Consider the following 15,823-nt stretch of genomic DNA (forward strand, 5'->3'; position numbering starts at 1 on the left):
GCAACATTGAAGAATATCTGGAAAGAAACCAAACAGATTGAATTAGCCGCCGCTTTAAAAGTTCTTCACAATTGAATTTAATGAGAGAGAATAAATCCATTCTTCGGCACTACACATGAAAACGAAAGCGGAGAAAGGAAACAGGACAAGCGCTGGTCTAACAATTGAAAGTTTTTATTGGAAGAAAATGCTTATATAGACAGTCGTTATGAAAGTCATGTGCATGAGTGATAAACGAAGAGATCGTGTTCCTTGATTGCTCGTGAATATGTCATAATCTTTTACATGTCATCCAAATGACTTTCATATTCACTCTCTATATGATCTGTTTTCTTCCAATAAAAACAGAGTTGTTAGACAAGCACTTGTCCCGTTTCCTTTGTCGTGTTTTCTTTTTATGTGCAGTGCCCAAGAATGAGCAAGTGCTAATTCATCAGCTTTTCAATTCTTCTGCGGCAGAGAATAAAGTAAGTTTGTGTTGTGGTTGCCAGAAAATGATAAAAATTCTGATGACAACAAAAACAATCCGAACGCATTTCGATGCTCCATGCACTGTCTCTGATTGTGCGGCATTTTTTGTTTTATTTCCAGATTTTATTCAGAATTTAGTATTATTCGTGTCCATGTTTTCCAGACTCTACTTATGACACTACCTTAGAGAAACATTCATTCCGTCAGCTGGCAGATGCATGACAACATCCCATTGGGGCCCTTTGTGGGGATAGTTAATAGTATATGCTTTCCCTAAGGCCTGCCGCAAAAAAAAAAAAAAAATTCTGCTGCAATGGTGGACACATTGTTACCTTTTCCCATTCCGTGCACCGAGCTCGGTATCCTATTACGAAGGTACATTTAGGCGTGGCCACCGGATGATCATTTCTACATGGGTCAAAACTTTACTCATTACATTTGGCAACCTTTTCTGTTATGACATCCTTAGAAGAAACTCAAAACCCACTCTGTGAAGAAGGATGACCTGCGAAGCTGTGTGTGTAAACCGCTTAATGGCGAATTGCACCTCCTCCACGGGTCGTCCCAGCATTGCACTATCTTCGTGATCAGCGCACGTATGGGTACTGCTTAACTATTGCTTCACCACCGTCGCGGGTCGGCCCGGCATCGCCCTATCTTCGGGATCGGCCCACGTATGGAGAATGATTAATGTCTGTGTCAGCTCCGCCGCGGGTCGGCCCAGTATTGCACTATCATCGGGAATGGCCCACGTATGGGGAGTGCTTAACGCCTGCTTCACCTCAGCCGCGGGTCGGCCCGGCATTGCACTATCTTCGGAATCGGCTCACGTATTTGTGTCTACACACGGACACGATCCTTGGGGAACTAGTCCTTACGAGCTTCGCTGTAAGAAAGGAATTAAGTTACTGCAGCTTTAAGGGATAGTAAATTGAAGACACGGAATGTCATACACCAAATAACATTCAAAACAACCAACTCTAAACTCAGGTAAGCACATACGTGCGTCCAAATGCATCCAGTCCGCAAGTAGTCGCTTCACAGTAAAAGTACTTTCTTCATAAGCTGCAGTGTTTTCATTAAAAGTGGTAGCTGGGGCCCACGAGAGCCAATGGTCTATCTGCAGACCGAAGTAGGTCCCGACCCGCTTCCATAATATGCGGTTGCCACCCAGTACTTTAGGGACTGCTCGTGGGCGTATGGCCATGGTGGGATGAGCACGGTACGAAGAGGCCCATGGCCTGGAAGTAGGAAACAACTTTGTTCAGGGCTCGCTGCAAGCAGGACCGAATGGTTGGAGGCTTCTCGTGGAACCCCTACTCCACAGAGCTACATGTCAGCGTATACGGTGATGTAAACGCTATGTCGGAGGTCTGCTGGAATGGCAGAAGAAAGAGACGCCAGTGCCATGTTGAAAAGGAAGGGGCTTCGTACGGATCCCTGCGGCACTCCACAACAGACTGCCCGTGGGGAGCTCAGTCTGCCCCCTCCCCTTACCCAAAAGCAGTGCTCTGTGAGAAAGGCCATGACGAAGCGCCGGAGACATCTCATAACTCCAAGATCAACCACAGAGTGTTCAATAACCGGGTAAGGCAAGCCATCAAAAGCGCTCTCCCCATCAAGAAGCAAAAAGGAGTGCCACTTTGCGAGAGCCTCTGATGTCCTCCAAGCATCATACGACGTCCGCGATAGTCAGCAGTGCACTGGTCACGACGGAACCCAGCCTGCTGTTCCGGCAAGAAGTCGAGAGCTCGAGATATCCACTCGAGGCGCGCCAACGCTACAGACTCCAACACAATGCAGGCCGCTGAGGTGAGGGACACGGGCCTGTAGAAGGGGAGCGCCTTGGCAGACTTTCTTGGTTTCAAGACTGGCACAACGACAGCCATCAGCTGTGCCTCTGCAAGGCGCCCAGACCGCCAGATGTCGTTGAACTAGTCTAGCCGGCGGTCCTTGTCCGGGTGATCCAGGTTCCGTAGCATTTGCAATGTGATAGAATCCAATCTCGGCGCACTGCGTCGATTTGTGCGGCCCAGAGCGGCGAGGATCTCGTGGAGAGCGATTGACTGGTCGCACTAGGCTGCAATCTGATCCGTTGTCAACGAATGGTGGTGGCCCAGCAGGCAGCAGGAAGTTCTGGCTTGGGGGCTGCTCCGGTCCACCGGTGGAACAATAGTCGGCCGGTACCAGTAGAATAGGTCCGCAGTCGACTTGCTAGGTCCATCTCGTCAATCCACAATGTGATCGCGGCGGCCAGAATTGGTTGCCATATTATTGTACCTTGCAGGAGCGATCGCAGAAGTTGCCACGCCTTCGAGCCGAGACGATTACCCTAGATGGCTGAGCAGACACTCTGCCAACTCTGCGGACGCCACAGGTTGGCCTGGCATCGGCATACGGAAGGCAGGCTATCCGCCGGAAGGCAGTCCAGTGCTCAGGCTGCTTGGTCCGCAGGGCACGGCGCTCTGCTTGGCATCGTGCGACTCATAGATTAAGCAGCTGCACGTCCTGTAGAGGCTGGTATGATGGTCGCCCGGATGGCGGCTGCCGCTGCACTGTTTTGAATGACCCACTTAATGTCACCGCTGGAATTATTGGTGACGATCCACTGGAAGGCATCTCAGTGGATCAATGTGCAGGACCGTGACGTGGGGGATCGAGCCGACGAGGGCGTAAGCATGATGGAAAGGCGTCGATGGCTGTTCTTAAGCTGTGGGTACCCCTGCGCATGCAAGTGTCCTCCCAAGTGTTTAGGATGAGAAGGCCTGCCTGAATTGTAGCAGCTACGAAAGCTTTGCCGCGGGTGTTGCAGCTGCGGCTACCACAGGCTGCATGATGTGCATTGAAGTGGCCGCGGAGCACGCTGTCTTGTCCCGGACGGGCAGACATCGGCAACAGGCAGCGAGCATCCCAGGGGCGGCAGGGGCGCACATGGATGCTCGCCACAGTAGTGTCCGTAGATCCGAGCCGCGCGATTACCACACAGCACTCCACTGGTGTGCAACCGAGAACTCGGCGTGAGGGATGGAGAAGCGCACGTAGAATGCTTAGCGTAGGGCAGCTTCCGGATGGTAGGCGTCCAGACAAGCAGCTGCAAAACAGGAGGCCAGGGAGCACGTCGTGGCGCTAGAGTACCCGATATAGCTGGTTAGTCGGAGTGCCTCAGCCAGCATGCCAGCTTCGTGCAGGGCGAGTAAGTCCTAATCGGCCCGCAGGAGACGCTCCGAGAGGTCGGCTTGACGCCGCCGCAAGGAGAGCGTGTTCCAGTGCACCACCTTCAGGCAGCGGCGATAGTTCCCCCGGAGGCTAGCCATGGTGACTACGCAGTTTGGCCAGGCCACCTGCCGCAAAGTAGGAGGCGCGTAATGTGTTGTCCTCCGGTAGGAGGGCAGTAACAGACTGCAGGAGCAGCTTCAACCTCCCCACCTCTGCCCGATTGGATGTCCAAGAAGACGACGCATCTGCAGGCGAATTGTTCTCGGCAGCAGATTGAGTCGTCGCTACCAGGATGGAAGGGACACCCTTGATTATTGTCGGATGCTCAGGACAGGTAGTGAGCCTACCTTCCGGAGTAGGGGCCTCTGTGGGTTTGCACCGCAGGCACTAAGATTTTAGACAGCTTAGTGGAAGCTTTGCGATTGCATCTCCTTCGTCTCGTAGCAGGACGGGGCGGCACCAGATGCAGCGCTCCAGCGGTTGTATTTTCTTTGGTGAAAGGTTCTCATCCCAACGCCGATGAACCGCAAGTGACAGCGGCGCAACTCCGGCCGTGACGCTTGAATAGCGCGGGAATGCCAACAGGGCCACTGATCGCCCTGGCGTCGGTAGCCTCAGCCCACACCGTGCTTGGGCTTCATGTCGACAGAGAGGAGCAGGGGCAGCAGACAGAAGCGTCGCCACCTTGCCTTGCTCCTCCCAGTGCGCACTCCGCGGGTTGTTTGCAGGGCTAGGTCTGCCGCAGTGAAAGCATCGAGGCCGTCGCTGCTCACAGGAGCTCGTGCAAAGTTGCCCGCCGCACCGCAGGCTCCTTTCCGGGAAACCACAGGCCAACGTAGTGCGACCGTAGCGTGCAAATTGCACGCACTGAATCGCGCGGGTGCGAAACGGCTTCACAGAAAACGGCATCCGGTACAGGTGAGTACATTCAGGAGAGCTTTTCGCCAGGAAACGAGATGTTACTGTGCCCCCCCTACGCTTGACGGAAACCACAGGCACGGAAGAGGAGACTGCCACCAGTAGGTCGTGGTCAGAAATGTCTCTATCGACCCCGTGCACGAAGCCCGTGCACTGGAATCGGTCGATGGGAGTTCGAGCGACAGCTGCAATTCATGCCAACTCCGTCGTGGAAAGCAGGTCTCACAGGTGCCCAGGAGAATCCTTATCCATGACAACGATGTCCAGGCGCTTGTTTACCCGCCAGCTCGACACCACCAGAAATTTCAGAGAGCACCTGGCAAAAGGTGCCTGCTGTGGCTGCCCGTAAAAGAACCGTGCCAGCATATCCTTGCTGAGCGCCCTGTTGGACGCCGCCGCGAACGTGGAAGCAGCAGGAAGGCTGGCGGTTTCTCGTGTTGAACCTCGCGATTGGTGATGGTGGGAATACGGAGTGACCATGGTGAAGCCACCGTCCTAGAGCGATGTGGGGTCGGAAAAGCCCTGCTTGCTCACCGTCGCCCCATCGCGGGGCTTCGGGCAGCAGGTGCAGCGCCGTTGAGCATAGCAGTGAATACAACAGCGGGTGCCATGGTCTACAAGGTACCTTGTAGCGTCCTAGTTCTGCTACAAACGCTGCAGCAGAGCTGGGACGCGGCTGGCGTGCCGCTAGTATTTCCTAACGAAACGCCAACACATCGGGCAGTCACGACGACTTGCTCCCTCGGCGGAACGACCACGACACATCGCTGCCGCGGCTCGGGAACAGCTGCCTGGTTGGTCGTGGTCTCAGTAAGGGGTGGAGGAAGCTGCCTGCAGAACACCGCGTGGTCAATGCCGTCCTCGTGTTCTCGTCAACGTTTGCGGCACGTCGCCGTGTCGGGAGTGACAACGAAGGGAGGGCTGTCTCTGGCTTTAAGGAAAGTATGCAGCGATGGTCCCCAGTTGCCGCGGCATGCTCAGGTGGCAGTTCTATAGGCGGGGCTCAGCGCAGCGATGGTCTCCAGTTGCCGCAGGAAGCTCAGGTGTCAGTTCTGTAGGCGCGGCACAAGGGCCTCGTCGGTAGTGTACCCATGGTCGGACAAGGGCGCCAAAACTGCCGACTCCTGACTAACAAGCTATGAGGTGACAAGCGTGGCAACGTCGTTGCTCCGGAGCATTGAACGTTCGCGCAAAACTTCAAAACACAACAGAAGCGGGTCAATAGATGTCTCGCTGGCCGCTTTGCGGTGGCGAGCCCATCGAGGGCGAAGCGGTGAGACAGAATCCATCGCAGATTCTTGACCGCCGAGTAGCGACAACAGAGACGCAAGCGAGCGTTCTGCTGAACGCTGAAGGCGTCGACTCCAGCGCACGAGAGAGCAAGGGGAAGCGACCACTCTCGTCAAGTGCCGAAGTGGAAGTTCTCTCGTACTTGCACTGCCGGACTGCACGACGCGTGCCCGCTTGCTCCCTTACGCGTGTCGTCCAGTACGGTCGTGGTGCACACCAGCACCTTGAGAAGCTTGTCGCGTTAGGCGCATGTCATAGCAACAATTATAAAAAGTGAGTGCGCGTATGTTCCAGCTGAAGTTGAGGTATGCGCCTGTCAACGTACTGTGGTGCTGTGGCACCTTTTCTACAAGGTCGAGCATGTCATGTTCCGTGAATCAACAGATTTTTTTGCTGAATAAAAGTACCGCTTCATTTCCAAGGTCCCCATGGTGGCTGATGGACGCGCTCGTCACTGAAATCTGCAGCGCGTGTCTTGTCATAAGGCGCAAACTATCGCGTACAAAGATATCAACACGAGGTTGCTAATGCAGATATTTTTTTACTCGTTTCATCTCGTTCATAGCGCTTTGCGAGTCGCCGCAGTTCTCAACGACTTCAATGTTTGTCGAGTGACGAACAACTATGATTGCATCGGGAAGAACCTGTACTTCAAAGCCAGAATTCTATATTACTTAAGCGTGACTGATTAATGCTGTTTATTGTTGCGACACCTAGCCAAGCATACTCAATTTTTATTTACAGTATATTCAAACTTATACTCGGAGCATCGTAAGATTTTTCTCTCACTGTCATGAACTGTGCCAACAGCTGACGTTTCAGAGAACGATATGGCCTGTTAAGTGGTAGCGACATGCGTTCCCTCTTTCTTCCTCAACAGGACATTCTTGCTGAAAAGGCTTAGAGAATGGCACGGTGCGAGTTTTACCCTTTAGTTAGGGGTCTTAATATACATTTTCTTCTTCTCTTTTATGCCCTCCCCTGTGCAACGAGGAGAGGGGAAGAAATATGTGTATGCTAATTGTATAGGCTACTGCGCGTCGAATCCAAGCTTGATCACCTTGGCTACCTGCAAATAGTGTTACACAAACATTCGTAAGGCCGTCCGTATTTTAGGCTTGCGCATCGGTAGCTATCATCGCACATCTCTTGTTCACTTACTCTGCCTTCAACCACATTCGGTGTCGCTTCAAAAACAGTGGTCCTACAGTTGTCCTCCCCCCATGAACTAACCAGATTACGATGCTTGGCATCAGGGACCCTTCCACCGATCCTCATTAACGTACATTGCAGAAATCCGGTTGTGTTTGTATGTTGATTCACTTATGTTCGGAAAATTGATGAAAAATACGCGCGCAGCTTGCTCTAGTGGTGCAAGGCTGGAGTTTGTGAACTCACTGTGATCACCTAGCTATTACGTGGCTTTCCTAAGTTGTTTGTAGGTTTTGCGAGGTTATGCAAGGTTTTTGGCTAAGTTGTTGGTAGGCTTGGCTAAGTCGTTCGTTGGTTTTTCGAGGTTGTAGCAGGCTTGACTAAGCTGTTTCGAGGTTTTGCGAGGTTAGGCTATGTTTTACTAAGTTGTCTCGGCAGCTTGACGCTGGAAGTTTTCGAGCAGTCGCAGGCCGGGATCGCTTTTTTGGCGACGAAGAGCGTTCAGGCCCCGACTCTCGCATTCCTCAAACTCGAGAACCTCGACTCGGCGTCGCCTCTTCTCAGCTGCAGCTTCGGCTCGGTGTTTCAGATCAGCTCGGCAGCGATGCAACACTTCTCGCTTGGCAGTACGGCGCTCTTCCTGGTAAGCCGTTTGTTCTTCGGGCGTCCGGACTTTCTTCAGTCTTCCCATGAACGCAAGGAGTAGATGAGCCGAGAGGTTTGTCGCTGCGTCGGCTGTTCCGAGCTTTTACTAACCTGTCACGTCACGACTCCGCTCTACGGGCGTGGGGTGCGAGGAGGTTAGGTTACGTGGTTCGGTGCTTTCGCAGGTGATTGCTAGCAACGTGAGGCGCCACACAGCAATGCCGAGTTTTCTGGTAACGCTTCACGGCGGGACTAAAAGCTTAAACAGCTCCGCTGGTAAAAAAAAAAAAGAAAAAAGAAAAAAAAAAACGTCGTTTCTTCGTCAACCTAGACTGCCTCTTTGATGGAATGAAGCAACAAAAGGGTGAAGATAAGAGTTTCACTCATCGAGCTTACAATAGGCACCGTAAACAGAAGCACGAACGAAAGGGCAACGGCAGTTTATTGTTAGTGATTAAGTCATCAAGAAAAAATATAATCTTATCAGCGGTAGAGAATGCACCACGGTAATCGGTGCGCAAGTGGAGCGTCTAAATGAAAAATAAATGATTTCACCACGAGCTTAAACTTAACCCTTTATATGGCCGTACAAAAACATTCAAATAAAGGTTCTTTCCCAGCACTATAGAAGTATCGAGTTCCTTACTTGGCTGCCTTCGTTCACCCCCGATTAACGAATTTGAAAGTGTTCTTTACGAAAATCAGTGCAACTGCAACAGCCCTCCTATGGGCCTGCAGTATGTACAATTATATAGCTGTCCAGCATTTATCGGTATAGGATCACAATTAGGAAGTCGAAATGAAATTATTCAACGCCATAATGGATACCTTCCGTTTCGTACCAACATACTGCCCGAGCATGCCCTCTGAAATAAAAAAAAAAATGGTGAGCGATTTGGATGAAATTAGAAAGGTTAGCATCAATGTTGTGCTGCGGCTTACAAATAATAAAAACAGCGATAAAACTGATGCTTACGTCAAAAAGCAAAGAACAGCTCCTCACGAGGCAACGCGTCACATGAGGAGAAGAAGAAGAAGAAGAAGAAGCATCATGGCGTCGAAAACGCCGGCCCTGAGTTCGCCCTCTAGTCCATCTTCGTTCCCATGCCTAGAGTCACCTAAGAAGCCAGGCTTGCAGAAAAATGAGGCACCCGTGCCGCCTGACACGGCCAGTCCGGTTCCGGTCGGCAGCGCTCTCAAGGGTTTCGTGGAAACAGGCTCGGCGGCAGCCATCGAGGACAACACGCACGTCATCCTCGGCAACGGCCGGTACCAAATGCGCGTCCTAATCTCCGCGGCGCTGGCTGCGGCGGTGATGCTGAGCCAGGCGCTCGCCTACGAGCTCATCGGCAGACCCGTGGACCACTGGTGCAGGCCTCCCGACAACATGCGCCATCTGCCGGTGCATGTCTGGAGGAATGCAGCCATCCCCGTCGACACCGACGGGCGGTTCAGTCAGTGCACCGTGTACGACCCGCCGATCGCGGTGAGTGAGAAAATGCAACCTAGTGTGATAGGCGGCACGTTGATTAGACCGAAGTAGGCCAACGGCCTTAATGAATGCGTCTAAAGCGCAGAAAAGTGATATTAGACGAATAATGCTCACAGACACAAACGCTGACTTTTAACCGAATGTTCATTTTCACTTACACAGGTTCCACAGACTCGTGAAGGCATGAACGCCAATCATAAGACACGTGGATAACAAGAAACAGAGACGGGCATCGCGGACTTGACAGCGAATCCACCCAAAGCATCCAAATATATCCTCTCTAAATCCCTCCAATTGCCCGTTAGGTTAGCCTAACTTAATCCAATGTAGCTTAACCTAGCCCCATTTCGGAAGATTTAGAGATGATTTAATTAACGCCGGTAGATGCGTTTGCGGTGAAATAAGCTTCGCCCGAGATCTACAAGCGAACATATCGTGTCATGTTACCCGTGGACCTGTCTATGTATGCCACTTGTTTTTTCAGAAATGGGTTTTGAAGGCTTGCTGATGTATAGCCGCGCCATTTCCGGCTGAGGCTGCGGATTCTATAATTATTGTTGTATACTCCTTGTGACGTTTGGCGATAACTCCCGTAGCTTTAGACTGTGGAAAATGCAATGACATTGAGCGCAAGTCGGACGACAAAAGCATATCTGCCTTTTCTTACCATCAGATAATGTTTCTGCAGATGCACATTCTTGGACACCAGAAGAGAGGAATATCATACGCAGCTCCCTTACAACAGTCAACCAATCGATTTTGATGCTTGTCGGTGCACGCACTTGTCTGTTCACTGGCTCGATTTGTCATGCCACGTAATCGCGGGAGTTTAGACGGAGCACAGACAGGTACGCCTGCGCGCCGAGCTATCTTTATGAACATGTACGAGACCCAATGCAAATATGGGGTTACTATGACATTCTTTTCCGCTACTGCTTTTGCAGTATGTCCCGTTGGTGGGTGTCATGTAGGCGCGATTATAGGGTTCTTAATCATCTGTGCAGTGTCTTATTGATCGATCCGACCAGATAGGAGGGGGGGGGGGGGGGGGGGGAGCGAGTACGCAGCTTGCTCTAGTCGCGCTCTCTGTGGTAGGAAACCGATTGCTCGGTGACATGTGACAGTTGCTGCTTAGCGCGTGCCCTTAGGAATGCGTGTGCCACTAGCCCCTTAACCAACTTACTGTGGGCAGGTGCGTACGGCCAAACCCCTTTCCGTGCTCGCGGCTCGTATTTGCGACCTACACTGTCTACGTGAAACGGGAAAGTAGATTTCAAAAAGCGACATCGAATCTTTCTCGGGAGACACCTGCGTTACTTAAAGGGACCCTGAAACGATTTTGACGATTTTCTACAAACGTACTGAGTCGTTAGAGTAGGTCCTTCTGATCATTAATTGACACATCTAAGTGCACCGCGTAAAGCGTGTAATTTATTATAAGGTTTTAAAAATGCACATCGCTGCCGATCGCAGCACACATCTCGGCGGAATTTTAAGCCGCCCCTACCCATATGACGGAAATCGCCCATGTGACGTCAGTGGGGCGAGCTATCCGATTGGCTTACCAGGGCAAGTGATCGATAATTTTCCCAACTTTATAGTAAACAAATAATGTTTGTAATAGTTGGAATGTTTGTTAATTAGTTTTTATAAAAAGAAAGTAACATCAAGAGAATGCACAAGAAAAATTTTTCAGTACACTTAAGCACTTCCGGCACACAGGTAGTGTCGCCTGCTTGTGGTACAACGTGCTCCGTCTTTGACGAGAGCTCCGCAGTCAGTGTCGGTCTGTCTTTTCGCGAGCGCTATGATTCGACTTTGTTGCGTTGTGGACTGCAAACGTAGCGACTGGCAATATGTCAAGCTGCGACATCGAGTCCTTCTGCAAGCCAGTAGACGAGCGCACTGGCTGCAGCGCATTGGACAGCCGCTAACTGATGGGCGCCAGGATTTGCGCGATTGCGGCCGTCACTTTACACCGGAAGGTTACTAACGCAATAGCGTTTCGCGAGTCCGGTATTAGGGTAAACGCAAGCGCAAGAGGACAGGGCCTGGCCGTGTCCCCTTGCGTGTCGTTTCAGGGGATGAACAGAAGCGAAAATGTGAATGGTTTGCACGGTGCAGCCACCTGGTGGCACAGAGCTCAACCACACACAGTAGCAGTAACAAAATGTATACTTCTTTGCTGCTGGTGTAAATTTTTCGCAGGAGTGTAATCGTTAACACGTTGTTTTTGTAAAGGTTTAAAATGTTTTATATTTGGTTAGAGCAATATTAGCTCTTTCTTTGGCTGGTTAAGCTCTGCGCCACGGGTGGCTGGACCGTGGAGACCGATCAGGCAGCTCACGTACGTCTACGCTAAAGTTCATTCATCAGCTTGAGTTTATGCCTTCACCGTTCCGTCGAAACGTTCTGCTAGTGTGTGATTATCGGAATACCAGGCACGTTCGGCGCTACGACAGAATGCTCGCGACGCACGCTGCTTCAATAGCTCTCGGTTGGGGTTGACGGCCAAGCCGCTAGCGGAGACGTTTCGCGCGGGTGGGGGCGGGCTCCAAAACAACCGGAAGCGGACGATGTGACGTCGCATCGTGACGCAGAACCACTGAAGCACTGCTAGGGAGGAGAGTAACTTGTAATCGCTTGTAGCTACATTACTACGTAACGCTTCACTTAAATTGTGGGGCGAATGTTCTACTTAAGCTGTACCATACGCGTCTACAAAATTTGTCCGAACCGTTTCAGGGGCCCTTTAAAGCAGATGTGTCTGCTGGACAGATGAGTCTAGCCTACAAAAGTGAGCATTCTCGCTACTTGAGACAGATCACTTAGCAGCGGAGCGATGCAGAAACCAATAGAGACACCGAGTTTTTCAAGAAACACTTCACCATTCAGCAATGTACAAAAGTGCACGTGAGATAACATAAGAACAGGTCAAGCAACCCCTCAACGGACAGACGGGACATGCGGTTTGAATGAGCTTTCTAGGAAAAGTGAGCTGAACTGACGAAATGTTTCCGTCGTATGCAAACAACGCAGGAAAACGCGTCAGCAGAACGCCGGGTGGTGGAGTGCCAAGAGTGGGACTACGACACCGGCAACCGCGCTGACAGTATTATCAGCGAGTGGGACCTGGTGTGCGGGAGACAGTGGCTCCGTCACCTTTCCGTCATCCTTTTCATGCTGGTGGCGGTGGCCTTCGTTCCAGCTTCCGGTGCGCTGTCCGACCACTGGGGGCGTCGGCCCGTCATCCTCATTATGACTGGGACGCTCTTCAGCGCCAGTCTAACCGTGGCCGTGGCGGAGACTTTTCCATTCTTCCTCATCGCCCGGCTCCTAGTGTCTGGTTCGTGCAACTCTGCCACCATGATCCTTTGCGTGCTCCTCTACGAGATGACGGGAAAAGAGCGGCGCGCTCTCTACTGCGTTTGGGCCACGGGCATCGGCGTCACCATTCCCGCACCCTTCCTGTGGTCCGTTGGCGCCCTTCAGCCACGGTGGGCGCTTGCGCAGGCCGTTCTCGTGCTGCCGACCACCATACTTGTCCTTCTGTGCTACTCCTTAGAAGAGTCGCCCAGCTGGCTATTCAGCAAATCGCTGTGGCGCCAGGGGGAGCAGGTGATGCTCATCGTGGCAAAAGACAACAGAGTCAACATGGAGAAAGCCCGAATCTCGCTCCGTTTCCTTCGGCACCAAATAAAACAGCAAGAAAACCTGCAGACGACCTCATCTGCAGGGCCATTAAAAAGCGAAACGGGGATCGAGTTAGCCGCACACAGGGCCGTATTCCGACGCCAGGCTACCTCCGTGGTCATATGCTTTGTTAGCCTCACGTTCGTGTTCTACATTTTCATGCTCAAGGACAAGTTTATCGGCGTGCACCAGGCAGCAGCTCATCTGGCCTTACAGTCTTGTGTCTACTTCGCCGCCTGCCAGGTCATAGTCAAGAAGGGCCAGCGCGAGACACTAACCAGAATGTTGGCGCTGCTGTGCTCGTTGACGGCCGCCCACGCCGTGGCGCAGTCTCTGGACTTCTCGTTCGTGATCCCGATCCTTCGCAGTTTGGTGCTGGCATGCTGCTCGGCCTGCCTCAGCATCGCCTATGGTTACACGGCCGAGGTGTTCCCCATCGCCATTCGCAGCACTGGTCTTTGCTTTGCCTATAGTTGTGGACGTGTGGGAGGCTTTCTCGGTGTCGTCGTAAACAAGGATGCAGTAAAGGGGCATCAGTTGGCCCTTGGCGTCATCTTGGCGCTCGTGGTCTTCGCCAGCACCGCTGCCATTCAGTGGCTCCCGGAAGTTTTCGTCAAGCGCCCGCCAAAGAAGCCACTCGAGCCGGAAGTCACGTCTCCGCAGCAGCGTAAGGCGGCGCTGAAGGAGTCCATCGCCTCTCCGAGCTGCGTCAAGACTCAGCGCCGTGAACACCGTCGCCGCTCGAAAGCAAGATCAATGACTGCCTCTTCCAAACCCACTCCAAAACAAGCGGCCTCTCCTTCGTCGCAATAGGAAAGCGAAGCTGCTGCATAAAGCCTTGAAAAGTTGCTAATGAAGCTTGTGGTAGAACTATTTCTTTTTGTGCACGCTTTCGAGAATCTGTCGTCATTTTTATTTCTTCAGCAATACATTATTTACTTTCAATGAAATTTGATGGTTTGTTCGTTGTTTGTTCCTGACCCCTTTGTTCCGAATTGCTGATGTGTAGCGGCTGCCTTCTTCGGAGGTTTGCACGTTCTATTATATTATGAAAAGAGAACGGCAGTGTTGTGAATTTCCAGTTTTCAGTAAGACATTACCTGCAATTTAAGCCCCCAGTGAAATTGACTGAACAGTTGTGCAGCCACCATGGGTGTGCGGGAGTATTTAGTAGCGAACTTGTTTTGCGTATTTGTATAACCGTTTCCTATGGTACTAATAGCAGTGTGTGTAGCTTATAGAAGTCTTGAATTGATCCCTCCTCTTTCTGAAGGTTTAGGTGATGTGTGGGAGCGGGCATTCTTTTTCTACAGGAGTACAATGCATAATTTATTCTAAATTTTGTTTGTTGTGCGTCAATTTACCTATAGAAATAATTTCGCTTTGCTTGGGTTGTCCGGGTCCAGGTACCTTCGATTTAATGAACGGGTGCGCATGACTCACCATGGCCTCTGCGCCTGAGCGCCTTCAAGTGCGAGCGCTTCTTTCGGCATTGGTCGATGACGTGGTAGTGCTCATGCACACTGGTCATCTACATTGTCGATATTTTTATTGCCAAGGTTACTGTTTTTTGGGACGTCGTTCTTGAGAAGCTCCAGGTTTCGTAACGATGTGATCGAACTGTACAACAATATGAACTGTGCCGCTGTGTTACACTGGAGTGATTCAATCGCGCCACTCTATCTCAGGACGTTCGTTAGAGATAGAGTAGGCTGTAGGTGATAGCGCTGAAAGCTGCGTCTCGTATGCAACGCAGCGCAGGTGCGTCATGCAAGACAAAAAAAAAAAACGAAGCCCTTTTATCACGTTTGCAAAGCGTGCGTATTAAACGCTCTACCTAGTACTCACAATATTTCATTCTCGCTCACTGAGTGTACTTTATATGGTACTTTGATGCACAATTATTTTTTATTGTTTCCTTTCATTATTCATGCTTGCCGTACAGAAAAAAATACCCGCGAGATGCACTGTTGATGGAGAATAGGCGGCTGACTAAGCATCCAACCCTCCCCCCTCCTGAGGAATAATCAACCTGTAGCGGCCGACTGTCGTCTCCAGATCCGGCGACGAAGACAACTCACGTGTAGGTAGCGCGAGAGAAGACAATAAAGTAGAAGCATGGCGGATGATCAACGGTCTCTTTCCAACTGAACGAGAAGCTCGCAGCACTGTCCGAGAGGGGATTGGCCACACTTTAACTGATTGTAGTGCTTTGTTAATTCTATAGGCTGCTTTTTTTCCCCTTTTCCTTTCCTTTCCAGGGACCGTGAATGCCAATCTCCGGTCCCTGCCAGGACTCGCCCTGGTCCGCAAGCCGTCCCGCTGCGTCGGTGTCTCTGGTGTGTTTCCTTCGGAATAGAGTGAATACCTTGCCCGTGGCGCTCGTTCCCGCAGATGGTGGATCCATTCGGTTGACTGTAGCTGTGGAGGAGCTGCGGGCTACAACGGAACATTTCATTGGCTTCTCGGACGTGAGGCGTTTTGGCAAGACTGGCATTCTGTGCAAGTCATCTAATGTGCAGTGCCTCAATGATTTGCTCCACTGCATGAGATTCACTAGCATCGGGGTTAGTACTTTCGTGCTTTTTCATCTCTCATGCGTGAAGGGCTCTGTTGGTGAGGTACACACCAATCGAACTTCAGAGGCCTTTTTGAAGGTGCTCCCTCCGGCTGGTGCTGTTCCTGTCTACAGATGCAATAAGGCAGTGGGTGATAACGGAATTCCAACTGAGAGCGCTATTGTCTCGTTCCCCGGTTTAAGGCGTTGATCTGAGGCGAAGGCATGGTCGTACTTATTCCGCGTGGAGACGTTGACGCCGAGACCACTGCAGTGCCGAAACTGCTGGAAATATGGACACAGTGCGAATGCGTGCAGATATTCAGAGATGCGACGTAGGCGCACCAAGGTGTTGCTTGTGCGATGGAGCACATAATGCTACGGATCGC

At 51.5% G+C, this 15,823-nt stretch overlaps 1 protein-coding gene across 1 annotated transcript; it reads left to right on the forward strand.

Annotated features, from left to right (window-relative positions):
- Positions 1-8,743: 8,743 nt before the first annotated feature.
- Positions 8,744-15,236, forward strand: LOC126540966 (solute carrier family 22 member 7-like). Its single transcript, XM_050187783.1, has 3 exons — positions 8,744-9,178; positions 12,224-13,601; positions 15,139-15,236. Exons 1-3 carry the CDS (start codon positions 8,744-8,746, stop codon positions 15,234-15,236), a joined length of 1,911 nt encoding a protein of 636 aa, XP_050043740.1.
- Positions 15,237-15,823: the final 587 nt, after the last annotated feature.

The sequence above is a fragment of the Dermacentor andersoni genome, chromosome 2, assembly GCF_023375885.2.
Source record: "Dermacentor andersoni chromosome 2, qqDerAnde1_hic_scaffold, whole genome shotgun sequence".
In the NCBI taxonomy this organism is placed as follows: domain Eukaryota; kingdom Metazoa; phylum Arthropoda; class Arachnida; order Ixodida; family Ixodidae; genus Dermacentor; species Dermacentor andersoni.

Coding starts and splice junctions, on each gene's coding strand:
- LOC126540966 (XM_050187783.1), top strand. CDS start 8,744: ATGGCGTCGAAAACGCCGGCCCTGAGTTCGCCCTCTAGTCCATCTTCG. Junction 9,179..12,223: donor TGTACGACCCGCCGATCGCG/GTGAGTGAGAAA, acceptor CAAACAACGCAG/GAAAACGCGTCAGCAGAACG. Junction 13,602..15,138: donor CTGCGTCAAGACTCAGCGCC/GTGAACACCGTC, acceptor TTTCCTTTCCAG/GGACCGTGAATGCCAATCTC.